This window comes from Dreissena polymorpha, chromosome 3 (assembly GCF_020536995.1).
Source record: "Dreissena polymorpha isolate Duluth1 chromosome 3, UMN_Dpol_1.0, whole genome shotgun sequence".
NCBI classification, from domain to species: Eukaryota; Metazoa; Mollusca; class Bivalvia; order Myida; family Dreissenidae; genus Dreissena; species Dreissena polymorpha.
This window is the reverse complement of record NC_068357.1, coordinates 109,821,037-109,845,424: the sequence shown is the minus strand read 5'-3', so window position 1 is coordinate 109,845,424 and position 24,388 is coordinate 109,821,037. Positions and strand designations below refer to the sequence as shown.

The 24,388-nt window shown below is 35.1% G+C and overlaps 1 protein-coding gene across 2 annotated transcripts in view; it reads left to right on the top strand.

Moving 5' to 3' along the window:
* Positions 1–24,388, top strand: part of LOC127870987 (restin homolog) — a 96,637-nt gene that overhangs the window by 33,375 nt on the left and 38,874 nt on the right. For both annotated transcript variants that reach the window (XM_052413598.1, XM_052413597.1), the window contains exons 6-10: positions 303–1,422; positions 1,714–1,908; positions 3,492–3,580; positions 5,802–5,889; positions 9,034–9,072. In XM_052413598.1, coding sequence (XP_052269558.1) covers positions 303–1,422; positions 1,714–1,908; positions 3,492–3,580; positions 5,802–5,889; positions 9,034–9,072 — 1,531 coding nt within the window. The remainder of the gene's footprint in view (positions 1–302; positions 1,423–1,713; positions 1,909–3,491; positions 3,581–5,801; positions 5,890–9,033; positions 9,073–24,388) is intronic.

The window sequence follows — 24,388 nt, the reverse complement described above, 5'->3', positions numbered from 1 at the left end:
ATAGTAGTTCTTGACAATCTTGCTTCCTGTAAACATTCCAAGCAATGGTACCAAGCTGAGAGCTAATTACATGAGACTATCACATTTGGAACATGACCGTTTGGCAGTTGTGTATACCACTTGTTAGTAAACATTGTGTGAATAATCGTTTCTGGAAATATTATGGAATACTTATATATATATATATTTTACAGGAAGGTTTGATCCTTAAAAATAATTACTTCATTATATTTAAATAATTAGTCAGTAAATGCAACAAAAAAGTCATGCAATTCAAATGCAGAATCATTGTCTAATTTTAGGGCTTCAATACTACTGTTACTCTGGAAAGCACATCCGACAATGAAACATTTACTGCTGACACTGCTGAACCACTTTCGGAAATAGATGCAGACGACAATAAGTCCAGTGGACGTAACAGCAATCTTGATGGTACTTTTACCTTTAATGAAGAAAACATAAAGCCAAGTGTCGGCCCTGGAGGTGACACCAGTAACAGTCTGGATATCGTGACAATTGTTATACAAGACAAGGACACTTCCAATAAAGTTGAAAATACTGAGAACTCTTCAGAAACTAAGCCTAACAAGCAGAAAACGCCAAAGAAGAAAAGGTTTAATGTTGTTAAAGACTTTAAGAAACCCAACACCACAAATGTTGTCTCTGCGCTGGCTGAGTATTTAAAGACACCATTGCCTGTGAAAATAAAGGAGGATAAGAACAACACAGAGGAAATGAAAAATAAGAAGAATACATTAAAGACCAAGATTGACTTATCTAAAGTCACTAGTAAATATGCTGTTAAAAGCAATGTGGATGAAAAGAAGAGTGAGGTTGAAAAGAAGGAATCACCAGAGGCTGTTGAAAAGGAAGTGAAGAAGTTGATCAAGCGCACACCTCCAAAAAGTAAATGGGATGCTATTATGAATAAAATTGAAAACCAAAAAGAAACGGACGAGAAGAAACCTAAGGCAGAAGTTAAAAGTAAACTGAAAGCTCTGCTTGAAGTGCCTCCACCTCCCCCACCGCAAAAGAAGGAGGAAGTCCCAAAACCAAAACTAAGGATTTCATCAATGATTCCTGATTATAGCAAGGTCCAGAGCAAATTAAAGTACACAGCTCCACCTCCTGTGCCCAAAGCCAGGAAAGATGAATCCCCTAACAGAACCAATAACAAAAAGTCGGAGTCCCCTCGCAGCTCCAAGAATCAATCTCCCAGTGGATTAGTTCCGGACTCGCCGAAACGTAAACCACTGCTTGCAAAGACTGATTCATTGACTAATAAACCAGGCAGTGAGTCTACAAGCAACAAAGAAGAATTTAAGAAGCCACTGTCCAAGGAAGAAGGTGACATCACACGTAAGGAGCGCCGGCTGAGCAAGCGTTTGTCACTCCAAAATGAGCGTGTCCGTAACTTGTCAGGTACTTATGAATTCCTTCTCTATCAATGTAATATATTTTAAAACATAAATAATTAAAAATAATGTGTTACTATAGTATTGCAAGAGTCTTCCTCCTTCTTTTGATCATGTTTTAGTGTCCAAGCTGTGTATCATTGATAGGCTTTGAAGGGAGCTAGAATTAAATAGTATTTTATAATACGAAAGTCATAATGACTATCACATGCTTGAAAATATTAATATGAATCTTCCAGTTGCTGCAAAAAGTATAATTTAATGCTAGTTTAAAAACAATTTGTCTATATATTTAAAGGTGACTCTGTCAAAAGGCCAGATGTGAAGGACAAGGCCGCCCATATTGACCTTGCAGACTCCCTTGATGGGCGGGGAAGTAGTAGAGCGGGCAGTCGTGCGGTTACACCGCAGTCCATGTTGAGTTCACGTCAGGGCAGCTGCACTGACATGAGCACCACAGAAGATGAGGCGTTCACTGCAGCCACTGTGAAACGTATGCCTTAGAACAGGGTGCTTTTCCTGAAGCCCCTGTGTGAAGTATTTACTGATGATGTTCTTACAAGGGAAATTAAAAAATTGTAGTACACTGTAACTCCAATATAGTGCGGTCCGTTATAACGCTGTGTCCAATATAACGCTGGGGGTGCTTGGATCCCATTTTTTCTCCAACCTTCCATTTCTGATTCAAATCCATGATATGCAACTTCATGTATTTTCAGAAAATTCACAGAAGGCGGCGATCACAGCTTGATTGCTTTATCCGTCCGTTTAACTGATTTTAATCGATTAGCGGTTAAACGCCACCCGACAGCTAATTGGTGTTAATCTGTTGTGTAATGTCAATAAAGGTGTGAAAACTTGCGAGTCGGTGTTTGTTACATGTATTCCCTGTCAGAGCGGTTCGGTACGCTAATTTCAATAAGGTAAGTGCAAGCGGTATAATGATAAAATTAAAGTTATTCAAAACGATAAAAACATTCTTACTTTTATATGATTGCAGTTTGACTCTATTAAAGGAGCGGCTTTGAAATATACTGTCATTTATTATCATTCTAGTATTTAGGCACTTAATTCAGTTTGTGTACGAGAAATTAATTAAATAATCCAGACGATTTATTTACATGCTATCGCAGTGTTATTGTTAACAGAGATTCACTTTCATCTTTGCCCTGTATCAGAAAGTCCCCGAAAAGCACGTTTTTTGCATGACAGTGTATGACACAATTTGTACATGTATCGTATTGCATTCAATCTAAATTCAAATTCGCTTGTCCAATGAAAGCTCTGCCCCATAATGCACTCTTCTCTTTACACTTCTGAAAAATGGCGTATGCTTATAGTTGTGTTTACGAAATTCGTAAACATATTTATCGTCATAAATGTTCAAGATTTTTTTTTAAGTGATGTTGTAACTTTATTGGATTATCGGATTAATGTGCACATTAGAAAAGCGGTATGTATAATGTTATCGATACGATTCGGTTTATTTGCATGTATTTTCGGATTAAACACAGCATGGTAATACACAGGACCTATATTATAGGCTATACTATACCTGTTTTTATAGCCCCCTGCAATAAATGAGCTCAAAACTTATAACGCGGATCCGTTTATAACGCTGTTGCGTGGCTTGGACCCCGTCATCCGCGTTATATTGGAGTTACAGTGTAATACTCTACTTTTGCACCTGCTTGAGCCAATTTTGGTACAGGGAATTAGTCATCTTTAATGACTGTTTAAGTTGAAAGGACATAAGCTTCAGTATCTTTATACCTTATTTAAGTGATTTGTTTGCGATATGGAATTTTAATTTGCACTTTAAAAAAAATAAAGGTACGGAATTGAGCACAGCCTTTGCATTGTAAATTATAAATTATGTGTTTGCTACATTTTATGGTGGGGCATGACCATTAATTATTTTAAAAAAAAGTTTTTTCATTACAAGTGTTATAGTTTTAAAGTTTATGTGGTGTTATGAGTTTATTTACCCATGTAAGCAGAAGTGAAAAAAATGTAAAAAGTAACTGATATGTATCGTGAGGTTGACATCTCCATCAAGTTGGATTGATGTTTTAGAGTTGCCTGGAATCCAGAGAGCTCAGTCCTTACAGGACCGACGTGACAGTTCTAGCGCAGTCAGTGACATCTCTGAGGGGGGCAGTCACGTAAGTAGACTAAGTCATAGCATTGGTGACATCTTTGAAATGCCTTAATACAGTTACAGATGAGCTAGTTTAAATTTGAGGCTGAGTGCAAAGTCTGTTAATGATGTTGTAAAAGAATGGTATAATTATGCAGGCTCTTGCAATACGCCTTTTGAGAAAGCTCTTGGCACTACCAATTGATCAGTTTTTTGCTGGATTTGACACACCCAAAGTTAAATGAACTAAAATATTTTGTTGTTTTTATTTGGCAAATATGGTTCATTTTTCCATCAGCATTTTATTTCAAGAGGATTTTTTAAGCCATCTTATTTTATGACATTTTAGTGTGTTTGTTTTGTTTAAACAGTTAATAGTACAGAATCGCAGAATTTAATAAGTTTCATGATTTTGTTTGAAATGTTCACCACTTATGGAACCTGCTTAAAATGTTGGCATACCCTCACCAGCAGCTTTGTGGACACAACTAATTATATCAATGGCAGTTGGCAATGGGACATTACATTGATAAGGCCAAATAAAAAAATAGTCTTGGTTCAGGGAACATGGCCAGAAAAATGTAGGAGGGTAGGTAGGTTTTTCTTTTTTTTTTTTTTTTTTTCTTTTTTTTTTACCAGTCGACTGATTTCAGGGTGAAAAAGGGTCAGTTAATGCACCCATGATTGTTTAAACACTGACCAAATGATTAACATTGCACATGTGGTATTTAGTCGTTGTATATTATTCAATATTCCTAGCTCTTTATGCACTTCTTCAGGGCTAGCGCTGGCCCAAAATTTCTTTGAGCCAACCATTTTTTGTTTGTCTGTCTGTAATAGTGTGACCTTCATATTCAAAAGTGAACAAGCCATCTTTATCAGTCTCTGGTGTTTGGGGTGTGACCTTCAGAATTTTTTTCATCATGAGACCTGACCTAGTCTCCGACAGGTGCTCAAGAGTCTGAATAGTGGCTGTCAAAAGGAGGGTAACCTCAGAATAGCACAAGTCTTTCTTCTGGTACATTTTTTTATAAAATGGCAATGGGTTTGAGCGCATCGCACAGGAAGTGAGCAGTGTACATAAATTTGAATGTTGCTATTGGTTTGTACAGGCTAAGGGCGTCACAGTACATTGATTTTGATTCATTATCAAAGCGAAGCCAATTGTTGTCAAGTTTCCATGACTCTTGGAATGCTCTAGTGTTTTGTGTTTTAATTTTTTTTTTTTATGACTCTTTTTCGTCCAACGACGCTTTAAGGTTAAAGACGCCATGTTAGCGACTGTAGAGACAAAGTGGTTAATTCCATTTTTATAGTAGACTAGATGAATGACTCTTCCTATGTGTTAAAAATACGAAACTTTAATTACAATTAAACCGCGCGTGTTTTTCACATTTTCATTTGATTAAAATACGCTGCTGTCAGTTAGCATAGTGTGCGAGTAAAACAAACAAATTAATTAATTATCATCTTTTCATTTGATCGGAAATTGACAGAAAGTTGTAACATCATCGACATAGACCTAATTATTTAATTATCACTTTTAAATTCAGATCAATAGACAGCTTGGAAATAATTAAATTATTGTCACGCTTCTTTTCATTTTTAATCTTTAATAATACGACATTTGCGACCGGCCGCTATTTTGTTTGCAGACGACAATTTTAACTGTGTATTCAAAGTGCACAGTGTCTGCGCATGAATTACCGAATATTACTCCATAGCTCCACCCATTTTTACATTTCATTCAACAACGTTATTTCATGTGTAAGCGAGCTCAATGTTGATTGGCCAGCTAGCATGCGCACTTCAATAACAATAAGGTCAAGCAATGTCTCGTATACAGGTGCAGACCGGTTTTTGTTCACTGTTCAAATTGCGAACACTTTCATTGAAACAAAGAGAAAAATATAGAAAACCAATCCAGGTCTAAATGGTGGCTGTTTTCAATGAAATTTTACGAGATTTTAGCATTTTCGCCATCAGATTTTTTTCCATGGACCAAAAAATCGTTAGGGTCGGGGGCAAAAAATAGGGTCGGTCGGGTTCCCTGAACCAAGACTATTTTTTTTTTTGGCCTAAGCAGGTAATCTTGCACAAAATGATGTAAACAGAATTCATGAACAACATAATAGCAGCACTCTGTTAGCCCATGTTTAATCATCCATTTCGGAAGAATCAAATATTTGTTTCAAGTTATGTTATACATTTAACCAAACTTGATCCTGGATATTCTTCCTGTTTAGGTGACATCCCAGGAACTTGAGTGTCGGCTACAGAAAGCTGGTGCCAATCAACAACAGCGTAAAAGTGCACTTCTGCCGCCCACAAATTGTATGTGTACTTTTTGTTGAAGTCATATTTATAAAAAAATCATTCTCTATTTGTAACTGTGAAACTCTTGAATGTTGATAACCTTATATAATGGTACTGATTTACATGGTAAGACCAGTTGCCAACACCTTGTACTAAAAATGTTTAGTAAAAAATCAATAAATATTTTATTACAAAAAACTAACAGCAACTAGTAACGTTAGTACCATTTTATAGGCGTTAGTACTGTTATCAATAACTATGGCGATTACATTAAAACTTTTATTTAAACAGATACCCAAGCATAAAACTAACAACAGTTTTCGTGTTTTAGCTACTAATGGTGAATATTACTTGATTTACCCCTAATCCCTTGTATTTTCTGGTAAAGGGAGTAAAGCCAATATTATACCTTGTTCTGGCTCTACAGAATTATATCCCTTTGTTCCTTCGACATGCATAGATCTGGTGTCATGCATTATTCCTTAGCATAACTGGCTGTATTCTGGATTTGTAAAGTTGTAAAACGCATCATCGAAACTTGCCATGATAATTTACTGTAGGGTTGTTACTTTACTGCCTCATTCTTCTTTGTTTTCTGTCTCAGATAGCTTTTACATTTTTGCCATGAAGATAAGACCTTCTTGACATAGCTTACTGACACCTGATCTATGGGTGCTCTGCCAGACCTATTGTATGAGCAGGTTTCCTAACTCGTTTTGTCTGTTATTGCCCAATATTTTGCTGTAAACAAAGTGTCATGCATGCTTTCTAAAGAATTCTTGTAAGAAAAAAAAACAGCAACACAGCAAATTGTTATTGAAATGCAGGAGTATCAAGCTTTTTTTAGTTCAAGAACCACGATTGTTGGTAGATTATAATGCATGGTTATTTGGAATAGAATGTCTATATTATGCAGAAGTAAATGTTATATTAAAAGATGCTTTAAGTATGTGTCTATATGACCAGACTGAACAATTGTTGAATCCATGTAAACTCAAGTACCGTAAAAATGCAGTCATAAGTCTACCCGCTCATAAGTCGGGGGGGGGGGGGGTTAAAAATGATACAAAAATCGGAGATTTTGAATATGTCCAAGTCATAAGTCGAGTCAGAAATTATCTGTGCAAGAATTTCATAAACAGACGCAATTTTAAATGTACGGGAAGTTTTTATTCTATACATAGACCATGACGTCAATATAGCACTGTGGGGCGTAGACATAGCGTACACATGTATTATGTACTTTGTTTAATATAATCAATACGAATCAATATATATTTAGGAAATCGAAAATTATATATGAAAATATAGACAAGCAAATCATAATGAACCACATAAAAACAAAACAAAACAAACATAGGAAACCAGAACTTATATACATGTACATCGTAATTTACACATCAACGAAATACGAAACACCAAACTCGCGTTCAGCAGCACTGTTATTAATTGATTGCTATGCAAATTCTATAACGCGTATTTAAACATATTGTCATACGCATGGCATTGGCGTTTTCGAGGCATTTTCACAAATCAAATGTGTTGGTCAAATTAATAAATTATTATTATAAAGTTTGCACTAAATTGTCCACACTAGTAATAATCCACAAACTTATAATCCGATGACACACTGTGATCACTGTATTCAAATCTTTGTACTTTTAATCTGACTATCAAAACAATTGCTTACTTCCTCGGTAAACACGTTTTTATGACAATGATTGACATAACCAATAGACCGCTAACTCCACCTTTGGTCTACATAACAGTTTCAAAGGCGGAGCAATGCACGTGCTTAAACATAATTGGACGATTGCCAGTGAATAACAAACTCGCGATTGGTTAAACATGTCGCTTCACAAATTAAAGAAATTTTATTTTATCGGCGAGAAGGGTGATGCTTTATGGCTTCTTGACAGGAAGCGGCTTTCCTTTTATCACGTCAAACTGTCAATTCACACAGGTTGCCAATTCTCGCTCTGCTTTAAAAATGACTCGATCTTTTTTCTACACGTTCAGTTGTAAAAAAAACACCTGCTTACATGAAAACTGTGGATTAAATTATGAAAATAAAAAAGAGGGAAATGTTGCGGCAAACTGTGGTTATATTAATTGGTAAGTATCAGTTAAAAGAAGAAATTTTGTGTATCGTATTTCAACAAGTTTTCTATACAACAACAACAACAACTTTAACCATTTCCGCGGGGATCGATCTAGTAGAATGTCATCATTATTTTTCATGGACGACCTCATTAGTCGAGACTGTAAATTTAATCAAATTTTTTAGGGAAAAAATCTCGACTTATGACTGCATTTTTACGGTATATTGATTTATCAATCACAAATAAAGTTTGATGATGTTTGCGTGAATGATTGTCAGAACAATTAATGCCTTTTTAACATATTTTATTTAAGAATCATTGATTTTACTGGCCGTTGAAAGATTTAGGAAAGTCTTTGAAAAAGAGGAAAAGTCACTGGAAAGTTCTCAAATGCGATTTGGGAGGTTCTTATGAACCATGTGATATCCTATACATTTATGTTAAACAATTCCAACTCAGTGGCAAAGTGAAAAGTGCTATGTGCAAACAGCATAAAACCAGAACAGCCTGCGAGTAACTCACAGTCTGTTCAGGTTTTATGCTGTTTGCTGCTGATTAGTATCTAAGGATTGGAAATGAAGCCTGTAACACTTGAATCTAGTAAGAAAGGTCTTTAATTAAATATAACTTTCTAAGAGACTACAAACATGTCAAAATACGTATATGGTTAAGGGGTAATAAAATACACTAGTTTTGCACCCTCTGCATTGTATTGATGAGAGATGCATGTTGCGTCTAAGTCAGGGGCTAATGGTGCAATGTAGTCTCCGCTTTCTCTTAATGCTGCTTTCTTCTGTACGGACAAACGCCCATAATACAGCTGTAGATGCAGACATGCCTGGCTCAGAAACGGGCCAAAAAAGACTAGTCCAGCTAGTTGACCTTGGGGTCGACAGCTCTAGCAGTGGTGATGGTGAAGGTCATAAAATGCTCGCAGGCGTTGGTGGTGGAAGTGGTCCCCGAATTGTTAAACCTGTCGTTCGACCCCACTCTGCTCCCTCCCCCCGCACATTGCACAAAGCTCACAAGACTAAAACTGCTTCTCTGTTTACTAACAAAGCTTCAGAAGCCAAGTCCAGCATTCGCGGACGTGGTCGCAGTAAGTATTGCTATACTAACAGGGGCTAGCTCTGACTGTTGCCTTTATAGCAGCACAGAATAGTATAGAATGGTAACATTTGAAACAAACAAAAAATCTTCAAAATATTTTAAGTCTTTTAACCCTTTCCCACTTCGAAGCAAAGTGAAAATGGCTATGTGCAAACAGCATAAAACCAGAAAGGCCTGCGAATAAATCGCAGTCTGTCTAGGTGTTATGCTGTTTGCTACTCAAAGTTGTTGTTTTTACAGCAGAGCTAATCCTTATGTAGGATCATTTTTATGTTGTTTATATTTCCCCCCCACATGTTGTTAATTGAATAGTTCTGGCCATTTTCCTGTTCAGTCTAAATTCTTTCCACCAAAATTGTTTGTATTCCCTGATTTTGTTTTCCTTTTTATTTAGATTTGGTTGGTTGGTTTTATCATGTCTTTCTATTTATTATAGTTGTTGTTCTGTTTAAGTTCTGTATCAATGGGTTTGGAAGTTTAGAAAAAGACTAGATGTCAGTGAACTGAGGTTTTTAATGAAGTGATGTTTTTTTAATTGTGTACATCACTACAAGTGTCCAAACATTTTGCCCACGTGGTTTAGTAATATTTTGAATTCAGCAGTGATATCCTTTGTACTTTAATGCATACCTATGTTTTTATGGTCCTAGAGTTGAACCAATTTCCCCAATATGTGGTCCATGTTTTATTTTGGTCTGCATTTCTTTTGGATAGTTTTGAGTTGATTTTTTAGCTCGGCTGTTTTCGGAGAAAACCCAAGGTATTGTCATAGCCAGCTCGTGGTCTGCCGTCAGCCGCCTGCCGGTGTCGTGCTAAAACCTTTACATTGGCTCTAAAATAAAATTTTGGGGTCACTAGGTCAAAGGTCAAGGTCACTGTGACCTCTAAAAAAAATAAAAAAATTCTGACAAGCTTTCATTTATTCAAAACTGCACCCCCAGCCGAGCGTTGGCACCCATTATGTGGTGCTCTTGTTTTACTCAAGAATTGCAAAAAGTATTTCTGTAATGGATTTTTGGCTAAATTATGTGCATTGTGAGTTGTATGTGTGTTTTGTTTAGACGTTTGCATCAGGTTGTGTAGCTAGTAATTAAAATGAAGTTTAAATTTCTTCAAAATTAAATATATTTGCTTTTTGGCAAACTAATTCATTGCAGACAATTTATAGTGTTCATATCATGTGCATTGTGTGGCTGTTAGCATTCAATTCACCGTTTTGTTTGCTATGATCGAGTTTTTGAAATAGAAAACTATGGAATCAATGATTTTTATTCAGTTTCTGGATTGTTGTTATTGGAAATCAATTCAATAGATCAACTGTTACTGTTTGTGGAATTCTGAGATAAACAGTCACATTTGTTTGCTTTTATTATTATTACTATTATCATGTGAAAAACAGCTATAATCTTATTTCATTAGGTTTATATAAAGAACACCTTGTGTCCTAACATTTGTTCATAATGCCTTTCAATCTCTTTACTTAAGTTTGAGAAGTTTACTTATTAAATTTGGAACCCTCACAAGCATGTTGTCCACTTATAGTATTAAGCATTAGACCATTACATTTAGGTTTGTGTGTAAAACTGCTGTAACTAGTCAACATTTTTACTTGAGATAGGGCAGTTTGGACCCTCAATGTGCAGTGGCTATGAGGTATAATAGTTTCAACCCATGCCATTTAGAGGCCATTTGAAAAAATTGTGCCACTATTGTTTAACCTGTGCGCTCCATAGCTTGATGATCACCTATGATTAGATCTCGATTATAGAATAAATTGATGTTCGATCTGGCATGGTCATTGTAGTCTTTATGTGAGATGTTATCTACTTTTGAGGATAATAATTTAATGAACACTTAATTACAACTACTTAAGGTTATGGTGTGCTTAAAGAATTCCCAACCCACATTTGGATAATTTGAACTAGAAAAGTGCATACTATAAAGAATGATAATCTGATTGGAATGGCTTAATGTATTTAGTCATACTTTTGATTGAACAATGTGACTTTTTTGGTCAATTTAATCGACTTTGCGACTTTGCGAGACTGATGGATTATCCTAGTAATTCTACTACAGTGTTATTTGGTAATAAAATGCAATATTTAATACTGTGCTACTATTAACATTTAAGTGTGAAGAAATGCATTAAACAGCTCATGCATGAATACAGAACACCTGATGCTGTTTATGAATGTAGATAGTTTGATGTGAATTCGATACCTAGATAAACTTAATAGTTGTGTTGAGTAACGTTTTCATATACAAATTTGACATTGTTATCAAAAGTTGAACTAAATGGTGTATTTTACTATGAATTGTTATATATGAAAATGCAGCTGATTATTCCTGTTCACTATAAATTATTACATATATCATGCATTTTGTGAATGCAGTACGTGTAGCTTCTTCCAGACTTTCTAGTGGTGGACTTAGCTTTCATTTGCACTAAATGGCTGCAGATTGTAGTTTCATTTTGCAACCAGAATCTCAAAAATGTTTTGGATCCAGTGTTAAACATGGGATTGCTGTGGACTATGATATCCTCCCTGGTGTGTTGGCTCTGGAACAACCTGTATGACTTGTTTGCGTTTGTGTGCGCGATGCACGTGACTGTGTCTGTGCTCCACTTGGCCATGGAGCTGGTGGAGGGTCAAAGGGCGCGGGAAGGGTCCAGTTTAGGGGACAGTCTGCCTCAAGGGGACACTGAGGAGGTGTTTGAGGAATGCTTCGAGGAGTTTGCTCCCCTGGCACCCCTCGCAGAGTCTGAGGTGTTCGGTAAGATGGTTGCTTTCGTTGATTTGATGATGAGGCCCTAAGGTCTTTAAGACGCTAGGTTAATATGCCAATGCGGTTTCTTTATTTCACCACTAAGGCCATTGTTTACAAAAATAATGATGTGGAGGCATTGATGTAAAGTACAATTTTGTTCTCATTGTTTTAATGATGATGTCCTCAGAAATATGGACATTATATTTTTATGTATGCAAACTGTTTCTGAAATTTACTTTTGTTGAAGCTGTGTCAGAAATTACTGATAACAACTGCAACTTAAGAAAAATGTTGCTATGTGGCGAGCAAGCAACGCCAAAGATTCTAAAAAATTTGTTTAAAACATCTGTTTGTAATAATTAAGACTGGAAACCTAAGTCTTTGAGATACCATATACACAATAAGACCTGAATGAGAGCCGGAGCCTACTATGAACTTTGTTCTACTAGAAAGTAGCATCTGAATATACCATTAAAATATTAGAGCTATAATTATTGTTGAAAGCCTTCATCCCACTTCAAATCTCTTGCTGTTTTGTGAGTCAGTGAAGAGCCAGGTACATGTGGAAATCATCCAAGAAAGTGGGAACAAAGGTGCCAGTAATTAATTTCTAAATGGTCGGTGAGTAGTTCATTTGCAGCAACCTTCAAAAAACTGTTTATATCATTAACTAGTGGTCCCAAAGAAAGAGCTATAAGCAGATTCCAAACCAGTTGCTGCTTAGAAATATCATCTTTAGACTAGAGCTGGAAGTATTGTCTGTTTGAAGCAATAGAAATTATAGTCAGAGTATAATATTTAACAAAGATAATCTTTAAGCTGTTTCCTCCAGTAAAGATGTTCTGTTTGGTAAACTAGTTATGATTGACGAACGTAATTGCTTGTCTTGATGTTTTCAGTTGTTTCTATCAAATAATGAAGTCATATGAGCTGTATCATGCGAAAATGGGTCTAATGCCATATGCTGCAGACAAAGCTTCAGACCAGCCTGCACATTCGCGCATTTTGGTGAGGAGCTATCCTGTCCCCTAAAAATAGTACTACTCTTTGGTGACTTAATAGTGAATAGGGTAGCACCTGACCAGACTGCGCGAGTTCGCAAGCTTGTCTAGAGCTACAATGGCCGCTTATGGCATAAGACCCATTTTTGCATAACTCAACTCATATATATTACTATGTGTTACTTTGCATCTTATGCACAGGCTTGCCATTTTGATCTTTCTCAAGACAAATACTTTTATTGTTTTGCATTCTTTATGTTAACTAAATGCCTCACTGCCAGGGGCTGGTGAAATATTATTCAAGCTACTAGAAATTGGTAATTTATATAGTCAGCCTGTTATGTATGAAAGCGTAATGATTTGGGCTAGTACTCAACATATAATAATCATTAAGATTCGCAAAGGAAATGTAACTTAGTGGACATGAAACAAGGAAAAGAATTCATGTCTACCTTTAATTTCATAATGCAATTTCATTAGTTTGTCATTCAGGGACCAAAGTTTGTCAACAATTAAAGTAAAGTTTAACTTAATGTTAAATATAGGTTAATTCAGTATATTGAATACTATTCTGATTTGATTTTTTGCTGGGTGGATTTGAAATTGTTTCAGAAAATTGTTTAGTTTGACATCAGCTTTGATGGTAAAGGTATGCACGGTGTCCCACCTTGAAAGTGACTATCATCTGTGCGGGCATTTATGTTCTGTGAGAACATTTCTAGTTGCTAGCTATTTTAACCCTTTGCATGCTGGGAAATTTGTCGTCTGCTAAAATTTCGTCTGCTAAATTTTTAAAATTAGCATTTTCTTCGATTTTATTTTCAAAGAATACTATCAGATTAGCAAACAATTTGGATCCTGATGAGACACCATGTTCTGTGGCGTCTCATCTGGATCCAAACAGTTTGTAAAGGCCCTCAAAATTCGGTTCCAGCACTGAAAGAGTTAATGGCGCAGTGTTTGTAATTGGTTACTATATTGAAGTCCTTGCATTCTTTCTGGGTAAAACTTTAAGTTTAGGTAAATATAAAAATTGAAATCTATCACAATGCATCACCATTTAAAAACTGAATGTGTTTTATTGTTCTTATAAATGATTAGGTCACTAATTTGTTGTATTGTGTATATATGTATATGTGTACAGCGAAGAGTTTTACTTATGGTTGTAAATGATTGAAAACAAATGTACGTTTAAACAGTTATTCATAGCGATAAGATGATAGAGATAATACACTGATATGAATATTACATCGTGATATGCGATATGTGTTGAACAAGGAACATTAAGGTCTATTTCAACTGTGTATATAATTATGAATATGTATTTGTTGAAAAAAAAGTTCTTCTATGCTTTTTGAGAAGCATAATGTAAATTACACAAGATACAAGTTATAATTGAAAGCCAACAAGGCTTATCACAATTGATCTCAGGAACCCAATGCATTTCTCATTTTTTCTTTACTGAAAGATTTACCCATTTATCCATGAAAGCTATAAATAAACCTTTAATAAACACACAAATAAGCATCAGTGAAAAAAGTGCATCAACGCATTATATCTCATATATAGCAACAGCCATTTAAAATATCTATAATTAGCAGACAAAAAACAAAACCTGGAAATGAACCATTGAGAGTGAGAAAACAATTACATTTCAAACTGGTTTATGGAGAGTGGTAACCAGTGGGGAATCCTACATTGAGAAAGGCTATGAGGAAACATTAAAGTCCGAACAACTTTTCTCAATGGGAACAGTTTTTGAGTCCGTGCTAGTTTTAGTGAAAAGTATTTTTGGCTTATATCTGAAATGTATACACTTCTATGGCAAAAGAAATAATGATATACGGATAATTCATTAATTTTTCTAGTAAAAAACGTAACATAATTATTATCGGTGAAAAAAACTTGCAAGTTGGGTCGATTGCGGCTGATAAAATGCCAGAAACATATGTTTTAGTAAGCATAAAACAATTACTTTAAATTACTCGACCTATTTTGAGAGACTTTTCATCAACAAAAATTGTGAGGCAGTTTAATTATTTGTATAAATGTTTATAAATTAATAGAAGAATAATGTACTATTTTTTCCGAGCTTATTACTTTTAAGATAACCAACTGTTTTGCTTCATCAAAATTGGTTCAGAACTTAAAATAGCATGGAATCTAGTACCTCTGCAAGGAAAAGCAGGTATAGTCTCTGGAAAGAGAGAGACAGTAGTGAGCGTGCTAGCTCTCCTATCAGCTGTAAACCAGAGATAGGAGCAACTGGGCTGCAGGGGGAAATACTAAATTATAGTTTTCGGATATGTGAAATCCTATCAGCTTGATATGGCTGTTGTGTGTAGAATGTGGAGAGAAAAAGTGGTGGACAGTGGAACATGTGGGTGGTGCTGGTTTTGAAGGACAAGGGCTTGTGGGACCTTGGAATTAAAATTTTCGAGACATTGAATTTAAATTGTGATTTTCGAATGTTGGTAATTTTTGTGTGGGCTTTGATGCCTTGAAACCTTTTTGTATCATGAAATTTTTGCATGTTTATTCGCTTGACAAAAAGAGTAAGGTTTACATAGTGGTATAATTCTAAGCACTTTAAATGTACATACATGTATTTCTTATCAATCATAACTGAATATTAATGATTATATTCTGTGTTTTTTGCACATTTTATTATTGTCATGATTCAATGCTTTCACACTTTCATGAACTATTGTCTTATTAAAATGGTTTAACAACCAGTTTGGTTTAACAACCAGTTTTGAATGTTTGCTGCTCTAAAGTTAAGCAATCAGTTATGAAGTTGTTTTGCACTGAAAATGTTGGCAATTCATATTGTTTATGTATGTATCAATAAGTGATTCAAATAGGAAGTCTCATTCAATGTACAATAAAGTTTACACATAAAGCAAAAAATTCAATATTGCAATCTTTAAAAACTTCATTTTCAACAGAGTTTGAATATGTTTCCAAATTACCAACTGTTACATATTAATGAGTACATTATTGATTAGCAATATTGATCAGATCACATTCTGTCTTTCAGCAGTCAGTTTTCTTTCTGGTACATGTGATCTCTTGCCATAAATACTTAAGTATGTATTGTGTTAAATTATATAGTTTAATCTAATTGGAATGCTAAATGACTAATTTCATCAAGTACATACTGTACTAAAATGTTTATACTGCCATCATTACAGCTTCAAGCAACCATTAAAGTTTAATAGATACACTGATTACAGAAGTACTTATAAATTATGTAAACAAAATACAGGTTAGCAAATGCCAGAAGTCAAAGAGGGGTCATTATAAATAATTAACAAACTTAAACAATGTACAGCTTAATAATCATTATCTGGTATTGAACAGTCTAATAGGCATGCATGCGTACATTTTAGGATTACAGTAGTCAGTCTTATCTACATTGTTTTCTGAAAGGCAATATAGGAACAGAACTGAAGATAAGAAACAATTTGGAGAAAACATGCATGCAAGTATTAAATAGAAGTTGATGGAATTTACTATATAAGACTGTCTCTTTAGTCTTGTGTGCCGATTGAATTGGATTTAATCATTTGGTAAATTTTGTTTCATTTCATGAACAAAATCATATTTTGTAAATCAACGCTGACTGATTGATCATTTTGTATGATCACGGTATGAACTTACATTTTAATTCAAAAGCAAAATATGTTTTCAAGCAATAATCTTCTAATAGTTTTCTGAAAGGACTTAATCTCTTTTCAAAACATAATTTCGTAATGTTAACAAGTATCACTATTATTGAGTGCGCTAAATGACCAGCTTGACATTTGCGTGTTTTAAAGTGTGTTATAAACAAATTAATACTTCATAGTGGCAAAAAACAGCTGTGACCTTCTAGCAAGCATTATGTTCACTACTACATTCACTATAGAGGTACATGTGCAAAATGTCCGAGAAACCTGATCAATGAATACAGTTCTGGAAATTGCTCTACATGGAATTAAAGCAGCTAAATTAATTACTGCAGGATAAGGTTTTGCTGATTATACATAAACCTTCTACTCTGGCTGTGACTGTTCTGAGGACAATGTTTTGGATTCAGCATTTTCTGTGATTCTTCTGTTTGACAGAATTATTAAAACGTGAAATTGTGTGGAATAATTTTTATATGATCATAATAATTCTCCTTAAGCTTTAGGTGATCATTTAAGAAAGATGTTCGATCATGAGCATTTTTACAACAAATTTCAGGCAAATTATGGTAAAATATTGTAACAATTATTAAAAATAGAGGTCAAATACGTTAAACTTTGTTTAGGTGTTTCTTAGTGGTGCAAGTCGCAACTAGATTGAACATACTGACCACACCAATGTCAATAAAATGCAGCAAGATGTTTCGAATTTGTTTATATTATGTTTATAGCCAAATCAGATAATTTACAGGTGATGAGTGCATAAATTCTAACATATTAATTGTATCCTGTGAAGATCAAAACAGCAGCAGTCAAACAAAGACATCAAAGATTGGAACGCAATCAATATTTGATTGTAAAACTTGTAGTAAACAAATAACTTTGAACAAAGGATCCTACCAAGAGATTTGGCAATTAAAGTACCAATTACAAGTAGCAGCCTATTTGTTATGGAACATAAACATTGAAGATGAAACACTGGAATATATGAACTAAGGTCATGCATTGGAATTATTCATGTTAGAAAAGTTAAATGACCACTGGACTTGTCCACTGCATGGACGTCTGTTTGATCAAAATTAGATTTCTGTAAGTTAATTAAATGACCCCCAAAAACGTCAACTATGATGGTCATCTAAAGTAAAACTAACAGTTTGGTGACAACAAAAGGAGCACATGTATTTGACGCAGCTGAATTCACGAGATCTCGAGCTTTCACGCTCTCCCGCTGTGAGAGTTGACGCGATGGATCGTCGTGTGGATTACATACGGACACGAACGATGCCCGTGTATACAACTGTACTGGAGGACACCTCGTGCAACCATATCCAGAATTTGGGGGAAGTGCCTCCCGTCATTCGAAGACGGGAGAAAAACAAGAAAGAGAACTCTTCCAATCGGCGAAGCCGACCCGCGTCTTGGTTTGTGTCCCACTTCAGTTTTGACAAGTTGTTTCACAGGGGTAAGTTGGTGGCGACTGTAAGATTTGTTGTATTTTTTGTATATACAGTAACTTTTGTGTTTCCAAGTATGGTCTGTTGATGTTATGTACGACAAACACATAAAATTTGTGTCAGACTTTCAGGTAACGAACAATTTTATAGCCACTGTATGAAACCCAGAAATTTATATAAAAAACCCACAGCAGAATAGGGTTTAACCTAAATATGTAAAAAAGACAATCAAAATTGTTTGCATTGATTGGTGGTTTTAAGAGAGTTTTACAGTGTTGTATTTTTACCCAGCAGTATAATTGTTTCCAATAAGCAGGCCTTTGTTGTTGTGATTTCTTGGCAAAATCACAGGTTTTGAGAGCCTTGAACCATTTCCCACTTGGAAGCAAAGTGAAAATGGCTTTTGCAACCAGCATAATACCAGAACAGCCTGCGAGTAACTCGCAGTCTGTTCAGGTGTTATGCTGTTTGCTTCTCATCAGTATCTTAAGGTTGGAAATGAAGCCTTTAAAACTCAATTCTAGTAAAGATTTTAAATTTAATTAGATTTTCTAAGGGACTACAAATGCGTCAAAGTGCGTTTATAAGGGGTTAAGGGTTAACGTAAAGAACAAAAACACAATTTAAGCCATAATACGTATGGGGAGGAATACATTGATTTCTCCTTTGCACATTTCTTGGAAGCATTAAATTTCTATAATATTCCTTTCATAATCTCTTGGAGAACACTTTTCTAAAGAATATAAAACATAGGAAACCACTTGAACATCAGATTTTAATTACTCTTGCTTTGCCAGCAGAGATGCGTGCCATTAATTATTATCGGAGGTATTGAATTGAACATGCATGAGCTAAAAATATGAGTGTGCAGCAGTTTCCTAGACATAGATAATATATTTCTTCTTCAAACCTGGCTGGGTGTATCCATTAACTTTATTTTAGTCATCTATATTGCTTTCACTTATTTTTATGATTGATTTAAAACATAAAAGGTTGTTTTATTAGTATTTTCAAGTTTGATTTGTACTTGTATTATGTATTATGCTTTTGAATGATATTTCTATCATGTTCTTTGTAAGGTCTAAATATTTTATAGCCATTTGAAGAAGTGAATTGCTTTGCTTTGTTGATTCATCTGTCTGCCAGTTTGTTACAACGATGATAGATCAAACAATTTTTGAATGATAACTACCAAAAGTTAACTGATCTTGAATTGTTTTGTTGTCTAAATTGATTATGACCAAATTACCACTTTTGCCTTTGTAGTACAGATGTAGTGAGGTCCAAGGTTAAGTCGAACAGACCTGTAAGATTGATGAAAAAATGCAATTATTGTGCAATCTTGGCCTAACCAATAACTACACATTCTTTCAAACTTGGCACATTTCAGTAAAGGATTACTGAGACCTACATGCACACTGTTTTTTTCGGCGTAAGCTGTTTTAAGCCAGCTTTTCACCTTAGCCTGACCTTTGTTAGCGTCCAATAGAATTCAAATAAAACTTCCCGCGGCCAAGTACAGATGAATACACTTCATTGACTGCATTGGCTGATTTGAGAATATGACCAGAACATTGGAAACATGTCCGCGTCTTTGTAACACTGTTTTACTGCGTGTTCAGCATGAAACAATTTTATATCTAATGAAAAGGCTTAATAGATAGAACAGTTTTACGCTCAATCTCGACATCAATACAGTTTGTGCGTCCACCTTTTATTTTCAGAAGATTTTCAGCGCAAAAACGTTTGCACTTAAAGGCTATTTTATCATATTTAGTACTAACTTCCATATTCCTGTCAACATGTTAACATGTTAAAGTATAGAGAGCAGTGGAAGCGAAGACTCACTTTAATGCATTGCATTTCAACTCGCGAGGTATATCGGGTCAATTTGCGGCCACTGTGTGTGAATGTCAGAGTTTACATACAGGTCATCGCTGCGTCTCTACCCTATGTGCTGATCGGAGTTCGCGGCCAGGAAAATAATCGTTACATAATAAAGACGCTAATTAGCGTGAACTAGGTGAACTGGAATTTTCTTTAGACCAGGCAGATGTTAAATGAAGATATCCAGCGATATCATATGATATGTCAATAATAGATTCGTAATGTGTTTTACAACAATACCATGATAAATATTATTTTTAATTAATTTAACAAGAATTATGCCATCATATTGACTAATGAATTAAGCATGAGCGCAATGATTCTCGATACTGTAAAAAATCAAATCAAATAGCAACGCCAGACCAACCACTAAAACAGGTTTGTTCGAAGAACGCGCGTATAAATATTTAAAATATATACGGATACTTTGCGTGTGGCCGGTTGACTCATATGTTTTAATTTCACTTCCATTCTTCTTTTGGTTTTCTGTTTTGTATCTATACGTTTATGACCAGCAATATGTAATAATGTAAAATAAGCCGCGAAAACTCCGCGTATCATCCCGTACTGCGTTTGCTGCAGCTAAGAACTGCACAGAAAAAGACATTCGCTATCTTTGATCTCATTAATTGAAGTCTTTACCTTTCATTAACTGCAACCACAATCAACGCCGTATATCTTTTTTAAAGATATTTCTTGTTTCTAATATAGCACTGTTAGTAGAAATATAAAGATACTCATTTCAAGTTTGGATTTTTTGTACTATTTATACTTGACTACAATTAATGTTTGTTTTTGTCTCACAACTTAAATAGAATAGAATTACTTTTCAGATTTAAACGTTGAAATAGCTGGATATTTTAAGAACTATCAACTTCTGTTCATTGACGGACGAATGTAGCCTGACCATGTGACTAATGGTAAAATTGGAAAATATTCAAATTGTTGATAAATAAGCACAATGGCAAGAGCACGAAAAGCAGAATGATTGAAACTCTGCAAAAATTTGTGATTTCACAGTATTAAACTTGGTCATGACTAGTAGAGGACCAGTACAATACATTTACAGATTTTATCAGATCGTGTTAAAGCCCACTGATTTTAACATACTGTACAGCCCCCACTGATTTTAACATACTGTACAGAGCCCACTGATTTTAACATACTGTACAGAGCCCACTGATTTTAACATACTGTACAGAGCCCACTGATTTTAACATACTGTACAGCCCCCACTGATTTTAACATACTGTACAGAGCCCACTGATTTTAACATACTGTACAAAGCCCACTGATTTTAACATACTGTACAGAGCCCACTGATTTTAACATACTGTACAGAGCCCACTGATTCTAACATACTGTACAGACCCCACTGATTCTAACATACTGTACAGAGCCCACTGATTTGAACTTACTGTACAGCCCCCACTGATTTGAACTTACTGTACAGCCCCCACTGATTTGAACTTACTGTACAGCCCCCACTGATTTGAACATACTGTACAGACCCCGCTGATTTGAACATACTGTACAGACCCCGCTGATTTGAACATACTGTACAGACCCCGCTGATTTGAACATACTGTACAGACCCCGCTGATTTGAACATACTGTACAGACCCCCCTGATTTGAACATACTGTACAGCAACCACTGATTTGAACATACTGTACAGACCCACTGATTTTAAAATACTGTACAGCCCCCACTGATTTTAACATACTGTACAGAGCCCACTGATTTTAACATACTGTACAAACCCCACTGATTTTAACATACTGTACAGAGCCCACTGATTTTAACATACTGTACAAAGCCCACTGATTCTAACATACTGTACAGAGCCCACTGATTTGAACTAACTGTACAGCCCCCACTGATTTGAACTTACTGTACAGCCCCCACTGATTTAAACATACTGTACAGCCACCACTGATTTGAACATACTGTACAGCCCCCACTGATTTTAACATACTGTACAGCCCCCACTGATTTGAACATACTGTACAGACCCCACTGATTTAAACATACTGTACAAACACCACTGATTTTAACATACTGTACAGAGCCCACTTATTTAAACATACTGTACAGAGCCCACTGATTATAACATGCTGTACAGACCCCACTGATTTTAACATACTGTACAGACCCCACTGATTTTAACATACTGTACAGACCCCACTGATTTAAACATACTGTACAAACTTTCATTCCTGTATCTGGTTAAGGTCCATTTAACTGAACATGCTGGAAAATGTTCCATCTGGGATCTGGTTAAGGCCTATTGAACTGAAGAAACTGGCGCTCCTCACTGAATCTGACCATACTAGCATTATCACCTGAATCTGGTTAAGGCCCACTGATCTTACCAAATTAGCATTCTCACCTGAATCTGGTTAAGGCCCACTGATCTTACCAAATTAGCATTCTCACCTGAATCTGGTTAAGGCCCACTGATCTGACCACACTCGCATTCTCACTGGAATCTGGTTAAGGCCCGCTGATCTGACCATACTGGCATTCTCACAAAGGCCCACTGATCTGACCATACTGGCATTCTCACTGGAATCTGGTTAAGGCCCATTGATCTGCACCTTAAGTCCAATGATCTGAATTTACTGGTTTTTCTTACCCAATGCTGAATAAGGCATACTAATCTAAGCATGCTTATCTTTCATCAAAAATCTGGTTAACGCTCATTAATCAGGAAGTACTGGTAGTCCTTTCCAATCAGGTTAAAGCCTTATGATCTGATATTTTTCCCATATCTGATAAAGGCCTGCTGATTTGGAAATAACTGTTATTCCTTACCTAATCTGGTTGTTCCTAAAGTTTCTAATCTGGTAAAGCTTACTGATCTGAACATTGCCCTAATTTCCTTACCAAATCTGGTTAAAATATAAGGCCCACTAATCTGAGTTTTTAGTTTATTCCTGCCATAATGTTGTTAGGGTCAATTGATATGATTTTATAAATTACTTCTGGTCAAGTGGTTTAATTAATTTTTTATTTAATGTGTTGAATTTATTTTAAAACTTTTTTCATAATAAATTATTATTTGTAGTGTGATGACAATCGATGACAAACTGAAATGATTGAATTAGAATAATCAACTTAAAATACCAAATGGTTATAGTAGCATGACAGTTGCATTTTGTATGAATAAACTGAATAACCATGGCAGTTAATTTACACAAAGGGACCAAACAATTTAAGTGTGAGCCAAACCAGCAAATATTTGTCGATATGATCATGTCAGATTTTGGTATTGATATGAAAGGGGCTTCCATTGCTTACCTGGCTTCCTCACATGGTAAGTGTAAGATTGAAATTGAATGTCTGGTGTCTCAAATATCCAATGGCTCCATATATAAAACTGTTGACACATAGGCCTTTGTTTCTGGTGCAGAACAAATAAAGTGTATCAAAGGTAAACAGTGGGCTATTGAACTTGACATGGTCATTAAGGCCAGAGGTTTTGCTTCGTTGGGTTTAATTAATGTCATTTATGAAATACTCTGTTTTTGTAATTTTAATTAGGCAATGGTTGAAGTAAACCAAATGGATTGTGAAAGAATTTATTAAATTAATGCGTAATAAATGTGGAGTACTTTTGTGTAAGGGCAGAACAGACTCGTAATAATTCAACTGTCAATTTTTAGCAAGGTGGCCTAGACTTTTAGTGCAGTTTCGTAAGTGAAGATTAACAATAAATTTGTTAAAAAACAAGTGAAACTTTAAATAACAATCAAGGTCTTGTTTCGTATTTATTTATTTCGAAATTGTGAAAGTCTTGCCATTAAATGTGATTTTAATAGCTCCGCTTTATGTGAATAAATGGGTACATTGTTAGATATATTAGGTTAAGAAATCCAATTAAAATCTGGATTTTGCGTCATTGAACGCAACTTACAGAAAAAAAGAAAACTTAAATAAATAAACCAGGAGTGTACAAGGATTATTATTCCATGAAGAGTGGAAACAAATCTAAAAGGTCATCTTTGCATTTCTTTTATCAATACATTTATTAAATTTATAAGTTCTGCTTGTTATCAAATTGAATTTTAATATGGGTTAGTGTGGAATCTATATTGACTCCAAGTTCAGAATGGAATTAAATGAGTGTTGATTGATTGATAACTTTGACTGATATGGGGTTATCTTAAAAATAAAAGAGATCAGAATGATGAAGATCATTCAGTGTTCGGGCTATATGCTGTTCAATTATTGTAATTTTGAAAAAAAATGTATTTAATTATCGGTGCGAGTGAATAGATAACATCAAAGTATTCATTTATACAGAATTAGTAAAAGATTGATTCAGTTTAAATGTTAAGAGTTAGACCAAACTGTCATGATAACCCCCGAGTGCTTCAATACAGTGTATAAATACTACTGTTTGTCAAAATTGATAAAGGGTAGAATTTGATGATAACCCTTCTGAGAGAATGTGTGCATTATGTTAACTGCTGCAAGGCATTTGCCCAGGTGTACCTTTGAACATGAAGTGGGACAGGA